The 22,657-nt window shown below is 33.1% G+C and overlaps 1 protein-coding gene across 9 annotated transcripts in view; it reads right to left on the bottom strand.

Moving 5' to 3' along the window:
- The window catches only part of LOC119831868 (transient receptor potential cation channel trpm), a 163,958-nt gene extending 143,258 nt beyond the window's left edge, over window positions 1–20,700 (bottom strand). For 6 of the 9 annotated variants that reach the window (XM_038355425.1, XM_038355424.1, XM_038355427.1 and 3 more), the window contains exons 1-2: window positions 20,386–20,700; window positions 11,299–11,376 (exon numbers count right to left, since the gene is read on the bottom strand). In XM_038355425.1, coding sequence (XP_038211353.1) covers window positions 11,299–11,376; window positions 20,386–20,475 — 168 coding nt within the window. In that variant the 5' untranslated portion in view covers window positions 20,476–20,700. The remainder of the gene's footprint in view (window positions 1–11,298; window positions 11,377–20,385) is intronic. The other 3 variants (XM_038355434.1, XM_038355428.1, XM_038355433.1) reach the window with 1 other exon arrangement.
- Window positions 20,701–22,657: the final 1,957 nt, after the last annotated feature.

The following is a 22,657-nucleotide window of genomic DNA, read 5'->3' as shown; positions in this document are numbered from 1 at the left end:
GACGAGTTATCCAAATGAGGACGTCACCGCAAAGTTACCTCGCCGCTGTCCCACGATAACGTAAGTAAATACGAGGTCCATAATCAGACAATTTGTTTAATCAAGGGACAACCGTGTAAACTGCTGGGCTAATTTGATTACCCAACTGGTTAGAGGCTGAATGGAATATTTGGAGCATATAAGTTTATGACTTACTTACTATAATATAAATGGAAATGTTTCGAAAGAACGCGCGGGAAATTCGATGTTCGAAAATGGAACTACGTATTTCCTTTCACGATTCCTTTTTTTTTCTTTCTTTTTTTTTCAAACCATTCATGTATCTAGTAAGTTCTAACATACCTACTAAGAAAATTATCTCGAAGTTCTGTATTATCTCTAAAAAAATATACGAATAAAAACTGTATTAAATGTTTTATATTCCATTAACTTTGATAGCTTTTCCATTAGTAAAAAACATGTCAATAAATGCAGATTTAACACACCATAAGATCAGGCAACCAATAACAATAACTCATTTTAAATGAAGATTTAAATGTTAATTTTTATTGGCATATGATTAGAGATCGATCGAAAAATATATAATAATCTTCCTACTAATATTATAAATGCGAAAGTAACTCTGCCTATCAGTCTCCTTTTTATACCTAAATCGGTTGATTTAGATGACATTTGGATTTTGGTTCAGAGACATGCGATATATTTTTATCTAAGAAACCCCACTAGACCGGGAACTATACGGGTAAAACCACAAGATCACCTTTTCCCTTGACTTCGCGCGCCGCGGTCGGAAAACTAGTATTTATCCCTATCAAAGCAATATTTGACGATCACCTGCAACAGTCAATACCAACCTTAAACAGCTCTTATTACAAAATACGTGAACAAAAACGACATTTTTATTTCAGTTGGCAATACTCCAACAGCACTGTAATTAAGCGGCGCGTGTTACTGAACATTTTCAAGGAAAACCACATTACATCTTGCTGCTACAATTTGCATGGAAATATATGCGTCTGTATGTGTGGGAAGTGACATGGGGAACGGGTAAAATGACTTATTGTTAAATAACTATTTTATATGGACTCATCTGGGTAGCGGATTATTTATAAGCCAGTTTCTGTGGTGTAAGCGTGCTATAGTGATTTTGAACTAATTGATGTTTTGAAGCAAAAATAATTTTTATTTTGACTGAAAGAAAGAAAAAAAGAAACATTTATTTGACTCCACAAAATTACAATTACAACTGGACTGGTCTCCGCTTTACCTCTAAAACAATTGAATTGCCTTGACGTGGCTTCTGTTTATAGATAATTGATTGTATCAAGCGTTTGTACTATGTTTCTTTTTAAAAGTGAATAAATCCTACTAATCCTACTAATATTACAAATGCGAAAGTTTGTAAGTATATGTGTATGTTTGTTACACTTGCAAAAACTACTGAACCGATTGCAATGAAATTTGGTACGTAGACAGCTGGACAACTAGAATAACATATAGACATCTTTTTATCCCGATATTCCTACGGGATACGGACTCACGCAGGTGAAACCGCTTGGCGCAGCTAGTATTACACAATTATTCATACCACTTCTTAAAATGAAGGTCCTTAAAACCACAGACTAATAATAATATACTGTGAGAGCGAAGGTGAAATAGTATGAGAGTATAGACCTGTAACTGGTCACAATCATACTAATATTATAAATGTGAAAGTTTGTTTGTTTGCATGTTTGTCCGTCAATCACGTTAAAAGTACTGAATTTTGATGAAATTTGGTAAACTGACAAGGTATGAGCTGACATGAGTGATGGAATACTTTTTATACCGATTAAATGCTCTCTTAGGCTAAAACAGGAAACTTGATATCAGGGCGGAACCCGGTATAAATTAATGTGATTCAAAATAATCTATAAACTCACTTTAATGATACAATAAACTAAATTGCTCACTTGCTCTAAAACAGAGTATACGTAAGGAAATTATTCAATCTTAGCGATCCTAATCAGGATAATAAGATAGGCTTATGAAATTATTGTATCGTCACCAATCCTTGTCTGACCGCTTAAAGTGGGTCAATATCGAGTCTACGTGAGTCGGTTACATGCAAACATAAAAGTGAAGTTAATATAAGCGTGTTAAAGACTTAATTTTCTGATTGTTGTAAATTAGAAAACGTAAAAGCCAGTTAAGGACCTCCGTAAAGCAATATAAAATTACGATAAAATAGGATTGGTTCATCTAATTTAATACTTATACTTTTTATTACTGTAACACTATAAAAAATATAGTGCATCAGAGAACCTCCTTAAGCCGATTAAATATGTTAATGATACAGGCGTTCTCATGAATAACAGATTTGGCTACATTACTGCGGCACAATATGTAACAGATAGCGTGTACTGTGTAAATATACATGCTTTGTTGTACGCTGGCAATATTAAGTATATGTCAAATTATGTATTTTTGAAATAGACAAGTTATAAATTGAAGAAACTCTTTTGTCTATGTTTCTTTGTCTTTGGATGTATAAAAAAATAAAATGAAGAAACATTATAATCAAGATATAACCATGGTTGAACTCTGGCCTCTGGGTTATGATATTTTTTCATTATTCGTTGAATTATTAAGAATTTTTGAAAGGGTAACGGTTAGTCAACGGATATAAAACAATGGACTGGGTAGAGTGAGGCAAAGGATAGGATAAGGTAGGGCCTTCGGCAATGAAGGAATTTCTCAATTCAACTAGTCATTGAAAAATGGATAAAGAATATATATAATATGTAATATATATAGTCTCTTTATTTTTTATTCGATAAATCTGTTGGCTTTCAATTGGCGTGATCCTTATTGTGTTTAATAGGAAATTGTGTGTCATTTGATTCGACTTGAGTCGAGGGAGGAGCATCCTTCTCCTCCAAGGGCCTCGGTGACTTTTCTTAAGGAAAATAACTACTACTCATTATCCTGTTTAAAAGATTTTTTTATGGATAAAGGTTTATCCCCGTGATTGACAAGGACTGAGAAGGGTATAGAAAATAATATGGGCCTTCGGGTAAGGGTCAACGCATTAGACTATCTCCTACAACCACAAAACGCCACCAATATCCAGTAGTTTTCATACATTTTATAGTCTCGCCGCCAAAGCAGTGGTGGCTCAGTGGTGAGAACCTCGGACTTCAAAATCGATAAGTTGAGGTTCGAGACCGGGGCGAGCATGCAGGAAATAAATTGAGTTTTCAATCTATCTGCACATGTGGATAACATCACCACTGCTTAAAACGGTGAAGGATAACATCGTGAGGAAACCGGCATTTCCAAGAATCAAAAAGTTCGACGACATGTGTCATCTACCAACCCGCACTTGGCCAGCGTGGTGAATTATGGCCTAAACCCTCATAGAAGGCCTGAGTCCCAGCAGTGGGAACCTATATGGGCTGATGATGATGATAGTTTCGCCGCACACGATGACGCTGGTGGTCACCACACGGCACAAACCTTTCCCTACAATCGTCGTGTGCGGCGACCCTTATAAACATATTATTAAAAATCCAATCACAGAACGCTTGACGTATAGACCACAGGCAAGTACTAGAGGTGTCATATCGCAATAACTAGATCACTGGCACACGATTCGCATTACGCAAAACGACACTGTCTCTAAGCGAGCATGTATGGCTATAGCGTACGCGATTATAAAACATAATTTTCGTAATACCTATTAATATACATTATTATTAATACGAAAGTAACTCAGTCTGTATGTATCTTCACATTTAAGCCACTGAACCGATTTGGTTTAAATTAAGTACAGAGTTTGGTTTACCCTTTTTTTTTTTTATAGTGGGGAAATCTTGCATAGATACCCACGGCCCCCGGGGAAGAGGTCGTGGGTTATGTCGGATTCCTACCGACTAAAACCCCACTGTGTTCCGTCGAGCCACATAAGTGAAGGGGCCACGGGTGCTTGTTGGAATTCGTCCGCGACGAGTTTGGTTTACCCTAGAAAGGCATAGGATAGGTTATAAATAATAATCAAAACAGGAACAATTTCAATATTTCTATCACCATTAGAAAGCTGCAACTTTACTGAGTGACAAAGGCTATATAAAGCCGAAGGGAACTACAAGTCCTACTAATATTATAAATGTGAAAGTTTGTAAGGATGTGTGTGTGTTTGTTGCTCTTTCACGCAAAAACTACTGAACCGATTGCAATGAAATTTGGTACGTAGACAGCTGGACAACTGGAATAACATATAGGCAACTTTTTATCCCGATATTCGTACGGGCTACGGACTAACGTGGGTGAAACCGCGGGCGCAGCTAGTAATTTATAAAAAATTTGGATACCACCTGCTCAGGAAGTTTTTTTAACAGCAAAATAGGAAGTGAATTAATACACAAATAAACGCCTATTTCGTGAATACACAAATGCGTGAGATAATCCTTTCCCAGTGTACATTACATGTTAATACTGAATAATTTATGAATTTAATATTATTATCTTTATTACCAATGTTTCATCTAACAATTCCCCAGTATACATAGATACATAAGAATCACGTATTAAGCATATTATGTAACCGAGGATAAATGTGTAAATTCCTTTTATTACCCGCTTTTTCGAATTAAAACCCTTAGTAAAGTCCAATCGTAATTGCTCAGATATAAAATGCATAGAACGCAGCAAGTAATTAATGTACAATTTAATGCGCAAGACGAGCCAGATGCAAATTCATAATTTAAATATGAATTCAGATGAAAAATGCAGCCGTCCTTCTTATCTACGTTTTTATCTAAAAAGGCGCCAACTTTATCATAGGCGACCTAGATCGCCTCATTTATAATTATTTAATACAAGCCTTTTTATAATATAAAAGTTACTTGAACAATTAAATTATTAATTTTGGCAATGGATATTATTTGATTATGTATTATATTATTATATTAGTTAGATGGCGGGACGAGCTAGATACTTATTGCAAAGATTGGCTCAGAATTTCTCTCAATAGGGAGATGTGGACTGAGGGAAGAGAGGCCTTTGCCCAGCAGTGGGACAGTCATAGCTGATAAAGAAAAAATCATACTTTATACTATATATATACCATACCCTCGTCTGGTTTCGAATACATCACTGATCCACCACTACTTTTATGTTGTAATTACAAATTATTCAAGATAAACATACATAAACAAAGATTTCTGGTGTTATTTCAAATTACCAATTTACATTCTTTAAAAAGTAATGGAATTCTATATACGTTCTATTTTATCTGTGATAGGACGATTAACCGCTAATCTTTTTTTTTTAATAATTGACACTATATCTTTCAACTGGCATCCAATAAATAAAACATAAGCAATCGATCAATTAATACCCATTCATATTGAGCTATTTCTCCCAAGGTGGCAATGTATCCCTTGGATTTCCTATTTATAGAGAAGGGTAAGCTACAATTTATGAACCCACCGAGGCATATTACTGATTTTCGTAGCGACAAAGGAAATTATATGTATTTTGTAGTGTACAGCAGAGTAATGGAAACGCGATCGTTAACAATGTATTTCTATACGCAGAGAGATGTTTGCTGCATATTTATTTCCTTTGTAGCTGTTTCAAATTTTATTATTATAACCCAGTAGTAGCGCTAGGTCAGCGGAACACCCACTGCTGAATAATTATTTATACAATTCCAGTTCAGTAGTGGTAAATGCAAAAATTATCATTTGTAACGGAGTTTCGTACATGACGTTTCTTCAAATCGTTATATCTTGTTCAATCTGAGTCTATTTGTATGCCTAACCTTTCCCGCTTACACGTTTAGATATGGGAAGAGACTGATATCTATACATTTTAGTAATATTCGGAATTTACCTTCGATCGTATATCTGCTAATGTCATACTATCAGGTGCATTGCACGTTATAATAAATCCTAATCCAAATGCTATACTATCTTAATTTTATGCTTTCTCACTCACACACTTTATATTTAACTCTCCCTAGTTATTTGGACAATTATTGGACTTACGTCAAAATGTCACATCAATATATTTTTAACGTTGTTGAGTTGCAGGTCGGCTGTAACGGATCACAATTTTTCAACAGTTTGTTAGATTGTAAACTAACATTTTTTTACACTATAACGGCGACATATATTCAAATTGTATGCATAAACCTGGTACAAATCAGGTTTAAGATACATCATTTATTAACTTGTTTGCACAACGCAGCCTGCTACCGCCTACAATAATTTATAGTCAAGCACTTTGGTTTTATCATACATATCTTATCAGTTTTATAAGCCTTCATTGATTTAATGGTGAAGCAAAGTGGTGCATGTTCAACAAAGTGAACAATGGTATAAATATATTTTACTAGTTAACATCGCATATCAATTAATTGCATTAAAATGTATGGTCATTTTATTTGTAGACGAATATTTATGTGCAAATAACCATAAGAAAACGTTTAAAAACAGAGTTTTTTTTTTAAGTTTTTCAGGAATATTATATAAGCATAAGTATGTTCTCGAGTCGAGTACGCTTCAGCACAGATTGGGCCAGCTCGCACTGGGAGTATCGGAGGCCTGTATTCTCTTCCTAACTCTTCCCAGTCAATTCCTTTATACCTGTCATCAATTCTTTCTTTATCTCTCATCCGTTCAAAGCGGGCAACGCGTTTGCAGAATCCACCTTTGTAAATATTCATTGGCGGTGGTGATCGCTTACTATCAGACGAACCACCAGCTAAAGCATGAAAAAAAGTTATTTTTTTCATTAGATAGCCAGGCATTTGACTGCAACCCCATCTTTTGGTAACTTGTGAACCAGTCTCTGAAAAGGCATGCCTGTCTAGGTAAAATCTACATCTACTTACACTCTTGCCTCTCAGGCATAATATCACTTTAATTTATTTTAATTACTAGCTTTTTCCCGCTGCTTTTCACCCATTACATTCGAGGTAGTTTAATAGATGTCATTATACCTACATATAAACCTTCTTTTGAATGATTTCATATATTAAAAAACTCCCATCAAAATCCGTTGCACAGTTTTAAAGATATTAAGCATACATACAAACGTGGAAACTTTGCCTTATACTAGGTAGTGATTACTTCAAGATCATATTAACTGAGCTACCGTTTCATTTTATCATGACAAATAACTTGCCACGGGCATAAATATGACGCTGTCGATCACTAGCAGGCTTGCGAAACTAATCAAGTTTTATCAACAGGGTCGAGCATGTTCCCGCATAAATTTTGTCCCATAGATTTTCGTTAAAGATGTAGACACCGCAGTTACAAGTGAGAAATTGGCTTTACATCTTACTCATCAATCCTATTGAGTGCCCTTACCCCGATTGAAGCAAAGACGATGTCTAATTATTATTGACTGCTGCATTATACCCGTTATCACTTATCATGATGGGACTTAATCGGTAAAGATAAGAGTTCTGTGGGTATTTGACGGCTATAGTTGACTTAATATCCTGCAATAAAAGAATCAACGTAATGTTGTATGAAAGATTGCAAATGTGTTGAAACTAAATTCATCATCATCATCATCATCAGCACATATATGTTCCCACTGCTGGGACACAGGCCTCCTATGAGGGTCCAGGCCACAATCTACCACGCTGGCCAAGTGCGGGTTGGCAGATGTCACATGTCGTCGAACATTTTGATTCTTGGACATGCCGGTTTCCTCACGATGTTTTCCTTCACCGTTTTAAGCAGTAATTATGTTATCCACATGTGCAGATAAATTGAAAAATAAATTAATTTCCTGCACGCTCGCCCGGCCCCGAACTCCGACTTATCGATTTTGAAGACCGCGGTTCTCACCACTGAGCCACCACTGCTTTTTATCATAAACAAATATTTCAAACTTCCAAATAACTTTGAAGGATAAATTGTTATGAAATAATAAACAAAATTCTATTAATACATGGATAATAGTAATGTCTTTGCTAATCTTAATAAAAATCTGCAATTGCATTTACGTTGATAATAATTGGTGTCTGCATACCAAATTTCAACGAAACCCTTTTCACAGTTTTAAGAAATTGGCGAAACCTTATATCTTATCCAAGATTATTTGGGTCGCTGAACCAAAGGACTAAGTCAGCATCGTATAATTTAATAAAGACCTTTAGAATTGTCTTTAAATTTTCACTATTTGACGCTTGTATGTTGATTAAATTAGCGAGTATCACAGACATGGTAACGGAAACCGCGTTAATCAGCTCTTGAACTATTCACACTTCGATATTTTTGGTTGTCATACATTTGCGATAGAATAAACTATATATTTTTTTTCAATTTTTACATATACCTATGAATTTCACATGTACAAACGGTAGCGAGTTAGGTAACGGTTTAACTTTTATTCTTTGTAGACACATGTGTTTTATTGTGGGAGTCGAGCACGCTTCGGCTCGAATTGGGCCAGCTCGCACCGGGGAAGTACCACACCCCCACAGAAAACCGGCGTGAAATAGTGGCATGCCACTGTGTTTCGTACGGGGAGTGGGGGAGCCGGAGGCCCGTTTCCTTTTCCTCACCCGTCCTAGTCCATTCCTTCTTTCCAGTCGTTAATCCTTTCCTTTTCCCTTACCCCATAAAAGCGGGCAGCGCATTCACAGAGGTACTACCTTTGCGAATGTTTATGGGCGGTGGTGATCGCTTACCATCAGGCGAACCACCAGCTCAGCTGCCCGCTATGACATAAAAAAAAAAAAAACACAAAGTCTTGAGGCAAAAAATAATAAATAAAGACACATGTTAAATATTTGACAAACCGAAAGCTCGATATTTAAATAAATTTGTGAATCAATTTAAGAAATCCTGATATTTTACAAGTACTATAGGAATGGGTGTTCCAATTGAAATATCCCTGAAGGCAGTATTTATTAATTGCTATACAATTTCTAATTGGAGAGTCTGTACTTAACTAGAGGTTAGCACGTTCGATCTGGACATAGGCTTTACAAAATAAAAAACATGAAATATAATTTGTTACATTCCCGCCTGCCCCAATTCAAAACGCTTCGCCGAGCTTTTTAAGGCTATCTGTTTTTTATGACATATTACAATTATGCTTATGTATTAATAGATAAATATGTTTATAGTTTTCAACCGACGTCCCGAGAACGAAGGGGTTTTCAATTCGATTGCATGTTTTTTGATTTTGTACTCGATAACTCCGTGGGTTTTCAACAGATGGATGTCGTTCTTTTTATGTTTGTATGTGTGTGATCTTAGAATTTGGAGTGGTGCCTCCCCCAGGGACATCAGTGACCTATTTTGTAGAAAAGAATTATAAGCAATCTTGGTGACTGCGCACTTACCGTTTACAGCATAGTCGCGAATTCTGTTTAAATATTCATTATACATACTTTGGAAACACAAACAAAACAATGGTCGCAATAATATCTCATGCATCCACATTTCTTAGTTCATTTTCTTTAATGAAATGAAGGGTGAAACAATGTTTTGCGCATAATGATGTTTAATCATTACGCAATTTTAAATAATGATTACAATTAAATATTATGCTGATTTTTATAAGTTGTGGCATCGTATAAACAAAACGCCTATTTATTTACTGCTAATAATCTCAAGATAACGTAATTGTTGGACATTTGATGCAATTCAATCATCTTTATGTACTAATATTATAAATGAGAAGGTGTGTATGTTTCTTTGTCTTTCTATCACGCCGTATCGGTGCATTTTATAATATTTTTATGTCTTAAGAGTTCATAAGTTACGAGGCTAGAGAGTAAAAAATGCTACTTCTTATTGTGTGGAAACATCTCATTTCATCACACGAAACTTTCTGACTATTGCAAACATCTGATTGTAAATCTTCACTCGTTATTAACTCCTTGGTTAAGGGATATAAATTTAATTATTACAATATGTCTCAATCAAACACTACAACTGAATGCCAACTATTATATTCTGTATAGTATATACCTACTTTTACATATAGCTATCCAATGTTTTTTCCCTCTTGTGGAAATAAAACTAACTCACTTAGTCCTAGAGGTCGAGTGCATGTCATGTATATTAAATATGCACTTTCATGAATACAGACTAGATTATATTGTAGCTCGTGTCTATGCTAATTTGTCATTCCGTTCAAATAGAAAATATAAATAGTTTTTATCTAGTTATCACAGAACCTTTCATAGTTACTGCATTTCGCTATAGTAAAGCGCTGAATATGATGATTATATCCCTATTGATATTATAAATGTGAAAGTAACTTTATCCACCACCACTTATAACCACTTATCCGATTCGGGTGAAATTTGATACATAGTTTAAGACATCTTTTAGATTGGTCCCGGTAATCCTACGGGAATGGAAAGCCTGCGGGTAAAGTCTTGGTACTGTCTTTTCCTTTGACTACGCGGGCGAAGCTGCTGGCGGAAAGCTAGTATATGATATATCTTCTATGAAATTGTATATTACTTATACTCTAATTTATGACGAAAACCAATATGTTCTTTATCATGTCGACAGATCCTTTGTCCGCTCTATTAAAAAGGAGAAAAATTGGCTCTAAACAACTTTATCTTCATATTTCTATCATTATCAGCTAATGATAGTGAAAATTACTGAGTAAGTTATCTAGTACAAATTTTTAGTAAAGCAATAAATATCTTTGAGATTGTTGTAAAAAAAAATACTCATTTCATTTTATTCACATATTGATATTGTTTCAGTCTAATTATAAAGCCGCAGCTCCGCATTATAAGTCCGCAGCTTCGTCCGCGTGTACAGAATGAATTTACGTAGTACAAACTTTCATCCCCTATTTTATCCCTTTGAGGGTATGATGAAAATCCTTTGATAGTAGATACCAACATCATAGAAGCTATTTGCACGCCAAATTTCAGCCCGATCGGTCCGGTAGTTTGGGCTGTGCGTGCTAGATCAGTGAGTCAGTCACCTATATCTTTCATATATTAAGACTTCCAAAACAAGTGAATTGCTCCATAGCAAAACAACTTAATTTTATTGCATAAAACATGAAAGGTCTCAAACACTTTAACACAAGCAATCCAGACACCAGGCATTTTTACCAGACAAATTTGAAAAACACGCATAAAACAAATAGGAGCATACATCAAACAAGCACTTAATATCACAATAATGATAAAATAAACAATGATAATGACATATATGAATGATGAAATTGACGTAATGATATATAAACATGATAATGATGCAGGAAAATTCACATAATGATATGCACCATGCCCCAAATCGAGCTACTGACTTTCTTTTTGTCATCGATGATCGGCATGGACAGCGTCAGCATCGCCAATCCCAATTTTTTGAGACCACTTTGCACATCCTGTTGAATGCATAAAATAATAAATAAAATTAAGCATATAAAACATATTTAAGAAGCGAAGAACAATAGATAAAAAGATGATAGGTACAGAACAATAGAAGAACTAATAGCTGTATAGAAACAATTGTTTATCGTTAAATAAATATTATAGGATATAAAATTTTGTGTATTTTGAAAATATTTTCAACCAATACATATTGATTGTATAAGTGTTTGTATTTCTTTACCAATGCCCACCCCATCATTGATATTAAAAAAGTGAGTCCAAGAAATTTATTTTCACGTCATATTTATGGGGCGAGAAATGAGCTCACTTTGCGTTGTGTTGGAAAAGTTCATGATATCGGTCTTCGATAACCATCTCCCTTAAATAAAAAACACATTTCATATCACTTCAATCCAAGGTTTTAAAGTGAATAAAATGTATTGTTTATGGTTTATATGAGTTGGTGTTTCGGTTAAGGAACCACAATACTCGCTTCATATAGTTCTTGAAACAACAACATTAATCATTTCCACACTCATATATCATAGTTTTAGAAAACTCAGCTACTCAAGAGTAGAAAGTTAACGGATATCCTGACTTCAGATGCAACTATAAATTCTCTCACTTGACATCATATAGCATTTTATTCTTAAAATGTTCATGTACTTATTATTATGAATTCTTAGAATAACATAAGCTAACATTTTGTACATTTTAGGTATCCTAATACAACATAAATATCTATTAATAATAATAAATGAACTACATACATTACAAAGTAATCTTTTTATAGAAGCTATGCTAATGAAGCAAAAAATATTTTCTTGCGCTGTATCGTGAACTTATCATCATATTCTAATTTGTACAAAACGTTACATTTAAATTTATAAAAGCTTACCATATTAGTATTAAATATCAATTTCAAAATATTAAATTGCTCATTTTAGAAATACCTACATGTCCTATTAAAATTTAAATTTAAATCAAGTTTATTAACAATTATATAGTGCATAATGAAAAAAGGATCCATATCTGAATAGAACGTAATGTGCTATTGCCAGTCTCAACACTTACATCTCTACAATATATATACTTATGTATATAAGTGGACTGGTTGAGACGCAATGCAGAGAAACAAATTCTTCTTCGACAACACGTAGCAAGGCTTTAAGCCTGAATTCAAATGTGTCTGGAGTTCTCTCTGCGGCGGTTATTTATAAATAATTTGAATTATTATGTTATTTGTTCTGTATCACAGAAAATTGCGGCAACAATCCATACTAATTCCCATATCTACAAATATAATTTAATCCAAACAATATTAAGAGAATAGGTACTAAATTCATCACAATTCAAAAACTACATCTCACAATAAACGTAACTAATGTTAGTTTAACATAACATACGCTATAAACGTTTTAATTGTTCAAACATCACAGGTAAAGGACCTTACTAAAACAAAGAGGTACCCACACAGTTTACAAACCCGTATATAAACATTGATAGCGGACGCGTGCTACGTACACCTGGGCTTATAATCAATATTAATTGTTGTAGAAACCGCCTTACTGTAACATGGTACATACCTATGCAGCATTGCATTGAAATTCTAATTGTAATCGAGCAATTACGTATGATTATAAATAGATTGCGGATAGCAAGACGACATACTAAAGCAGATGTCAATGCACATGTCCCATACCTTGAGAATTGTTAAGTATTATAAATTAAAACTAGCATTGTAACGTGTAGTTTTAGAATAAAATACAATTTTCTAGCTATAATGCTCTAAATAATAGTGTATTTAGTACTCGACACTCGTCCCGGCTCCACCCGGATATAGATTCAGTTTTTATCCGAAGGGAGGATTTAATCGGGATAAAAATATCCTATCCAAGTCAGCTTATACCCTATCTGTACACCAAATTTCATCAAAATCCGTTCAGTAGCTTCAGCGTGATCGACGGACAAACATCCGAACAAACGTGATAGTGTGATAATGTGGTTATTATTAAGTAAATATTGGACTTACCATGCGAATTACTACCTAAAGACAAATTATCCCAAATATGCATGTTAAATACCTCCTACACTTGATATAATTTACCTGGATGTATATTATAAACAACTCAAATTCACACTGGAAATACACGAGTAAAACCTCACAACTCATATGCCTAGAAGATATTATAATGCCAGAGGCTATGCGCAAATGGGAGCACTTTATTCCCTCCATCTCAAGCTTCAAAATGATCCCCAAACCAGTCAAGTAAGTAAAAGATACCCAGAGTGTTAATCTGCATACTAGAGTTAGAGATATGGACAATTTTAAAACATTAAGCTCCCGTTGTAACCAATTCAAATATAAGAATGTAGAATTGATTTATTTAGACGTCCACTAATCAAATAACTAAAAATCAATAAACTAATAATTATATGAATAAAATAATACGGATTAAATAAAAAAGCTTTACGGTGGAACCTGTTATTTACTCTTAATATTATTTTTTCGTCGCTATAAGCCTATGTGGATACTTCATAGGCATAATTTAATTTTATTTAAATTTTCATTTCGATTCTGAAACATCGTATTGATGCATTAACATCCATTCGTTATAATTATACGACCGATAAATATTCGGTAACTATAGTTTGTTTTAATAACGGTATGTATTGCAGAATGCATAATTCATGTGGAAAGAAATTCAGTTGAATGATTAATTAATTGATTTAAACGTTTGTGCAAAAGTTTATAAAAAAATACTGTTTAGGTTTGCAAATTTATGAATCAACGAATTAATACGAATGCGAACAATTAACGGTTTTTTTATTATTTGAAATAAGAACATTATTACAGAGAGAACACACACATGCATATATATTTCAACTGAAATGAACCCACAAACTTTTAAATAAACGGTATTCGCTATAGAATTTGAAATAAACGTAAATTTTGTTCAGAAAACCGCATCAATATAAGGTTTCTTGTAAAAATAAATTTCATATTTTATGATGAAACAAAGTTCAGAAATCCAATTACACTTTAACATGGTATTGGATATGTTTTAGTCATAACATACTATTGGGTTTCGATAAGATGCTGAAAAAGAGTAATTTTGGTTTGATTTTACAACTCTATTACAGTAAATGAAGTGTTTCATAATATTACGTATCTGATGAAAAAATGGTGTTTAATGTCATATTTCATTTTTTACCTATGTAAAAGTTTTACCGTTGGTATAATTTATTTTTCAGTTCCTCTGTCAAATTGAATTATTCATATATTGCACAGATAGATAATCAAACTTAAATAATGATATTTAAAAAATCATGTAGAAAAAAAAGTTAAAGATTGCCTGTCCATTTTACCGCGTAGATCTACTGCGGGTGACATTGCTTCAATTATTCCCATATTGAACTTTTTACTTTTTAATTATCTCCCTAATTATAATAAATAATTTTCTGATATCGTATAATCTATTAAGTAATCTATAATACTTATAGAGCTTTTAGGATTTCAATATTGTTGAAAGATCGCGGATACCGTTCGCTTTGAATAAGATTCGTTACGTTTAAAGATAAATGTAAAATATTTGTAGAACTAATAACGAAATGAGAAATTATAAAAAGTTTCAGTAATACACAAAACAAATGTATGTTAAAAAATGTTTTTAATACTATATCACCATTAATAATAGGTGTGTATAAAAGTAGATTGCCCGGGAGAGATCACTTTTAAATGATCTGTGCTGGTTCAATTTTAAGTTTTAGTTTTTTTTTTATTTTAAGAATCTGTTATGTACGTCAGCACAACAATGAAATAAATAGAACACACTGTTGCATTTTTCGCATATTTGTCATGGAATAAAATTCCACCGCATTCAACTTCGAGTGAAATATAAAGCGTTAGAGAAATACAAAGCTTTTAGATTTCGATTGGCATTTATTAAATTTCCACGTCGGAAGTGCTCGGTTGTCACTTACCGCTTCGAAACTCCAATAGTTGTGAATTATCTTTGCGGGTATATCGAAGTTGTTTCGTGCGATTATTTACGGTTTTAGGTATATCCTGAGTTTCGTAATAAATAATGTTTCAAGGATAAAATGTAACCAACTGTTCTAGGGACATTAACGTTATTTTAAGAGTTGATGAATTGTAACGGTATATTTCTTATATTTGTGTAACCCTTTTCAATTTTAATTGTGTTATGATATTATACGTGTGTTAAGAATTTGGGTAGTTATTTACACATAATTATTTCATGTGTATAGTATTTTATATCTCTTTTTTTATCTTTATGTATCTATAAAATACAGAACTTACGCACTATCTATTCACCTGATTTAATTTTTACTTAAAAATACAATTTTAAGGAACTTCTAAAGCGACATACTTTTCCCTTTTGATTTTTCTAATAATTCAATAACCTAGCCAATATATTATCTGCATTCACCGATCTCATTCCCCTACCACAATTAACTTAGCAAGTCAATGTACCTTCTATACCCATTTGTGCATAATAAATTGAATATAGCCCTGAATATCGAAGCATGTGGGTTACCAGATGTAAAACATCGCTTAATCCCATCGGATACTAACCTTTGACGTGTATATTTATACATAATATTCGTACATCAACTCGAATTGCGCATACCAATATTCGGTTTTATTATGCCTTGTTTATATTAAATAGCTCTTTAATAATTAAGATATATGTGCATATGATTTTAGGTTATGTTTTTTATGTAACTCAGATAGATTTTTGTCAAGCTGTAAAGATTTCTAGTCTAAAAGAGAACCACTATCTGAAAGAGAACAACAAATACTGTTGAAATTTGTCTGAGGATACTATGCGGACGACGTGGACGTCTTAAAACAGTACTTATTCCAGCGTGGAGAAATGGCAGAGCATTATGTGTCGTATAGCGCCTCAATTTCCTTCCATCAATTCTCACACTGGAATTAGTACTGCTTCAAAAAGTCATAGTAACGCCCCTGGACCAAGAGTATACTATATTAATGGCATACACATATATTAACGGCAGCCCAGCTGCAACTGAATTACAAAGCAAGCTTAGTATTTTTATTCTATTACACCAAAGATGCCAAACTATCTATTCACCCTTCACTATTGATGCTTATCTTATCTTTAGCGCAAAATATGTTTGATCTACCCTTATCTTTCTGCGACAAGGCTATTTATGCGAGTTAATGAGATTATTAGGGAGTAATCAGTTAAGACACCCATAATGATAAAATATGACAAGATAGGATTAAAATTGTTTAAGATTAAAGAATAGAATTCCACATTACTTTTCTCTTACTGAACTAAATTGTAAAATAACCTTGTCCTGCTTTGAAAAGGAGCTGATTATCCTGCACACTTGCGTAAACATAATCGATCAATGAAACACATGTACACACTGAAGCTGAAGCGGATCTCATGGGGCATGAGGATACTAAGGAAGAGCGAATAGCACAATAAAATGCTAATTTATTTTTCTATCTGATCGCTCGCGGATAAGGAGAATTCCACGCTATTTCTATAAATATATTTAAGTTATGGCAAGGGTATTGAGGTCTTTATGTAAGTATGTAAGTTTTTCTTTAGGTACGAATGGATCTGTACATGTGTGTTTCAAAGCGTATCAAAATTATGACAGTTCATAAACACTGCAAATGCACGTTTGCCATCTTTGTCGGTCTTTAAAATAGATAGATCAGCCTAAGCTTTACATAGATTACTGACATTTTTTAGCCTTCTACTTCTGCATCGGATTTTATACAACATCTGGACGGTTGAAGTTCCGCTTTCTTATTCCCTGTTGAAACTTACGGTGTTCCCGAATCAATACGACAGTGGAGCCTTCAAAAAAGGACCATATTTGTCAATAAAAGTGCATACAGCGGTGATGACCACCTAAAATCAGACGGCCCACCTGCTACTTAGCTTATTTTGCCGAAGAAAAACTTATTACACGCTCCGATAAATAAAATATACAATACTGAATTATTAATATTCTCTCTTCTTTTCGTTCCGTTGTTTTATACCGCAGGAGATTCACTATAAATCACAAGTGGGAAATAATAAGCTGACGCCACACATTCGCGGATTGGTTTATCAATTTTACCAAGATATAAATAATTCAGTTCTCGAAGTGTTCGTATTGAATGGCCTATTTTCATAAGTAACAGTGCGTGTTACTCTGTAGTGATCACTGATCATTTGTGAACTATGCAGACGATATGTTTTACGCTATTACTGCGTCACAACACAGCTGATGGTTAGCGATTATTAGAACTAACAAATTGTTATCCGAACATTTTATTTTCTTTGTTTTAATTCAGTCAAAACAATAGATAAGGTAATAAAAGTAAGCTGTGTAAAAATATGATGATATTACCCAAGAATTATATCATTTATTGAAAAGAAAATATTGGTTTGTTCTGTATCTCATCAACGACATGTATGCTTGTCTCGTTACATGTTAACTTTATATCTAATAGTTCCTTCTAATAGAGAAATACACCAGCCAATAACCACTGGAAGCCAGTTAATAGAAAGTTCCCAGAAATATATCAACAACGTATAACGACCCAAATAATTATTTGCAATTTAACTGTTATTGTCTCGATAGTAAATATCATCCGGCGTATTATTTCACGTAATTACTTTCCGTTGCAATCAGTAATAAAACTGAGATATTCTCAATACTTTTAAAATAATGGATTTGCAACGTAGCTTTACTACGATATTTTTTTTTTGCGTAATAAAAATTATTATAACATTACTTAGACATTGGAATAGCATCACATATTTATCTTTAATATGGCAACATATGCCGTAAATTTATAAAAACCGTAAGATTATAATCCAACTCACGAGATTCCCGCGCAAAATTGTCACCCTTAATTGACCGCACTATTTTTTTGTTGAGCATTATAATAAATAAATAAATATTTTAATGCACTCAGACAAATAGGGAAGTGGACATACATAAACAAAGAAAAGCGGTACTTCAGGCGGTCTTATCGCTGAAAATATCTTCCATATAATGTGGATATGTCGCATGCGGCATTTGAGATTTTTATTTTCGAAACGATCGTCAGTTGCAGGTTGGGAGTCGAGGAAGTCTAGCGGGATTTCTTATCTGTGTAGTTTAAACATATCGATCCAAGCCCATCCCATTATATCGAATCCGACGGGTTTTCATCGATAAATCTATCGAAACAAATTGTAAGCAGTACGCTACGTTTCACAATTTTTCGACACGATGTAATCTAACGGTGTTTACAATTTTACAATTTTTGAGTATGTTTATTAATTAGGATATACTTTGGTAAATATACTAAATACATATGAAATAAGATATAAAGGTCAATTTTTTTTTTAATTAATTGCATGACGATAATTAATGCAAATGAATATCTTCAAGATAAATGTGGTTGGTACGAATTCACATTCGGCTCTGCTAAAAACTCATTAGCACAAAGAATTCTCTAAAGTCACGTCCCATTTTACAAAATATGGCGTAGTAATGATGTCCTATTATGTTTAAGAGTCAGGAGGATCTGCTATTCCTTAACTTATTTAAATTTAAGTATTTCAAAATGAAATTCAACATAATCTACTGGTACAAGCAAACCAATTCTAACTACATTGAATAGGTTAACAATACAAATGGAGTAACGCTTAAATCTGTGATAACAAACTCTGTTATAATAAAACGTGTAATATTCCAAAGCTATGACGTAGGCCATATTACTCATTTTACCATTGACGTGCTGTAGCCAACCCTTTGTTTGAAAAACATAGATAATAGATAGATTATCTATTTTGCATTGTATTCCTTTGACGATTTTTAAATTATTCCTCAATATTATGGGAACGCAAAAGAAAAACATTTTTTACAAAGTCACAAATGCAAAGTTTGTCAGACTGTCTCTTACGCTTTCAAGACAATATCGATTATGATGAAATTAAAAATGAAAAGATTTGAATGCCTGACCAAGTATGAAATAAACGAAACTGCGGGAAGAAAAATATGCTGTACAGTTTATTATTGAATTATCACTAGCACCAAACAGCAAACAAGGTAAAATAAACACTATCGGCAAAATTTTAAAGTCGATATTTGAATCGGCAAATTTGCAAAATTGACGTAAACATATTGGTTCCTATTACAGATATCCAAGTTACATGTATGCATATTTGTTATAATATTGACATTAGGACTTATTGATGACATCAGCATTAAATTCTGTGTAATTCTATGTAATTTAAGTTAGCAATACATTACTATTTAAGAAAAGCGCTTTTTTCTTATTTTTATTAATAGATTAACAATGACTAATTACTAGTTTCTAACTGAATACTGTTTCTTTACTATTAATGTGCGTTATATTGTAAGTGCACAGATATAATAGAAATGTAGAGTTCGGCCAGACTTTTTATTTAATAAAATAATCATTATATTTGACACGGCTTACCTAACACTTATAATAGAACCATCTTATCTTAAAGAGATGCCGTTATTTTGCTATGCTTTTGTGTTATAATTTTCATTTTCCTTTTTAAATGTAGAGTTTAATACTTTCATGGGGCCTTAAATCTTAATGTGATGCAAAATGTTTTGTATTTCTTTTAAATTAAAGTTGATATTAGCAATTTCATTTTATAGACATTGTATTAAGGTCAAATTAAGTTCAACGAACGCTGTCAATTAGCGTTAATGGCAATAATTAACGTCAAATAATTCGTCTAATAACAAAACAATTTTCATTCCATGAGTGCGCATAGCTTGCGAATATTTACATCACTATGAGTTAATTAATTAAAATAAAATTAATTAAATTTATTTTATAATATGCACTTCCAAGAGTGAATTATTTATAAAGGTTACGGAGTAATAAGTAACATATTAGCATTTATAACCTAAATGTCAACATTACAGATAACCTTTTCGTTTCTCTCAAACTCCTTTGTTATTAAAACAAACCGAATGGTGCACCGATCACTTACCGTTTTGACTTCATTGTTAGACGATTTCGCAGTGGACATAGCCTTTATCATCCTGCTGGAGTTATCCAAAAGGCACTTTTGAATACTCATAACTCGGTTTTTTATAACCACTGCACAGAACTAATTCACATCATTGGCAATTCAACACGTCACGTTAAACACTTTAACCCATATGGAATTCTTATGGAACCAAAGCACATAGCATGTTAACTTGTTAAACTCGCGGCGTGTTAGGTTATATCCATTGATTTGACGTAAGAAAGTTTTGGCCGCGCCGGAGTGTGGCACACACCCTCTCCTGGTGACAACTCGAGCCCGACTAGATGTACTGAGGAGCGCCGGGCGAGAGTTGCGGACTGCGGACCGCAAGGCGCAAGCTAACAGCAGCTGTCACTGGCGCCCCCTGTCACTTTTAACCAAACAAAGAACATTTGGGTTACATTTGACCCTCAACACACCTCGGATATCCTGAAGGACGCTCTGCATTAACATTAGACGAAAACTATTTATAAATTGTTAACTCCTACTTTAGTATTCCTACGTTATTGCCAAACAATAAAGTGTAGGCGTTTTAATTTTGCTTGTTTCATCATAATCATTTAGTAATATGCACGAGTAACAATTATGATTTTATCGATTATGAATAATGGCCGTAATTAGAGTGAAGAATTATGTATTTATAGAGCTTTCACAATGCCTATTGCTAATTAGCCACTAATGTACACTTTAATACATGTATACACACACAATAAAAAATAAAGAAGATTTATAATACATATAACAAACAGTACACAGCTTTGAGATCTCTAAAATTGACTCTACAAATCTACAACCTTTCATGGCAGATTTCTCTATCTATAAATAGAGATATCTACCATGTATAATATATATAAACAACATGTTTCCATTAAAATATATGTAGAGTGTAGAGGTACATCCATTAAAACAGTGTTTAAGCTCTATCTTGTATACACTTAAGGTAGAGTTAACACTGTAAATAAATTATATGACTGAGTCTACCATGTTTATTCTTTAATATTTTGGTATTCTCGGTCCATTTTGAAACAACGACAGTTGTTTACAGTCTGTAAATAATAAATGGAGCTCTCTCTCAAGCAATTGCAGTCTGTACCTAAACGCTATTGCTAGAATAAAATTCTTATACGTAACTTTTTTAAATTTCATCATTTCTGAAATTGAAGTGTGCAAATTATTGTATATTGGTTTTGTTTTATTTTATAAAATTCGTGTTCGGGACAGACGGTAATATTAAGCTTCTATTGTTGAAGATTCCTATTCTTGTAATATTTTAAAGTGTATTATGTTACTTAATGGGTCTATAATTTAGAATAATGAATTTAAATTACATAAATGAAACAGAATATCGTATTTAAATAGGATATCAAAACTTCACACGCATGTTTGCATATTGGACAAAATATAATTAATTAATTTTTAGTTATGGGATGTTTAACTTCTTATTGACAATGCTTGGAAGGTTTTTATTGACTGATTATTGAATGGTACATGATACGAATTAAATTGTACTCCCTTAAATTATGTATTTTATGTTTTATTCAATTGGACTTCTCCTAGAAGCACTATAGAATCGTCATAACAGAGTTTTACCATTTTCAACTGGTTCGGAAGGCGGTTTCTAAAGAGCCGGCAAAAAATTTTGTAGGTCTATATTATTATACGTTATTCCCAAAAATCGGTATATACATTGAGATAAATATACAAAATTCATTTCGATACATGTGAAATTTCCAACATTATTAAAAAAAACATGGATGTCACAAGATTGATTACGCAATATAAATTCGTTTGATAAATTCACTTAATTAAGCTGTCTCTAGTGTTACCGCATACACACTAATTAAGGAGATAGAGATTTATAGCTTCTTCTATTTACTGCTAATAACATCCATCTACGACAATAATACTACGACAATATATTAAAACTACTCATTTATAATGTATTTAATTAACACCGTATGCGTTATTTTCTGTATTACTTTGTAGTATTTATTATTTATTTCAGGCAACTTAGAACATTCCGACTTCGAACGTTACGATTTTACAACAGAATACCAAACAAATGTTTTATTTTTGTTTCAAACCAATGAATACTGTGAAATAATATCTGTATCACGTTGTATCATAGTTCTCTCAATAAAAACGTCAATTTATATATTGGATTTAGACCTTTTGTTACTTTTTTTCTCCACTGATCCCACTGGAAACGGGTTAAAGCCGGCCTCGTCGATCG

This window comes from Zerene cesonia, chromosome 14 (genome assembly GCF_012273895.1).
Source record: "Zerene cesonia ecotype Mississippi chromosome 14, Zerene_cesonia_1.1, whole genome shotgun sequence".
Taxonomy (NCBI): Eukaryota; Metazoa; Arthropoda; class Insecta; order Lepidoptera; family Pieridae; genus Zerene; species Zerene cesonia.
This window is presented reverse-complemented; position numbering and strand designations above follow the sequence as displayed.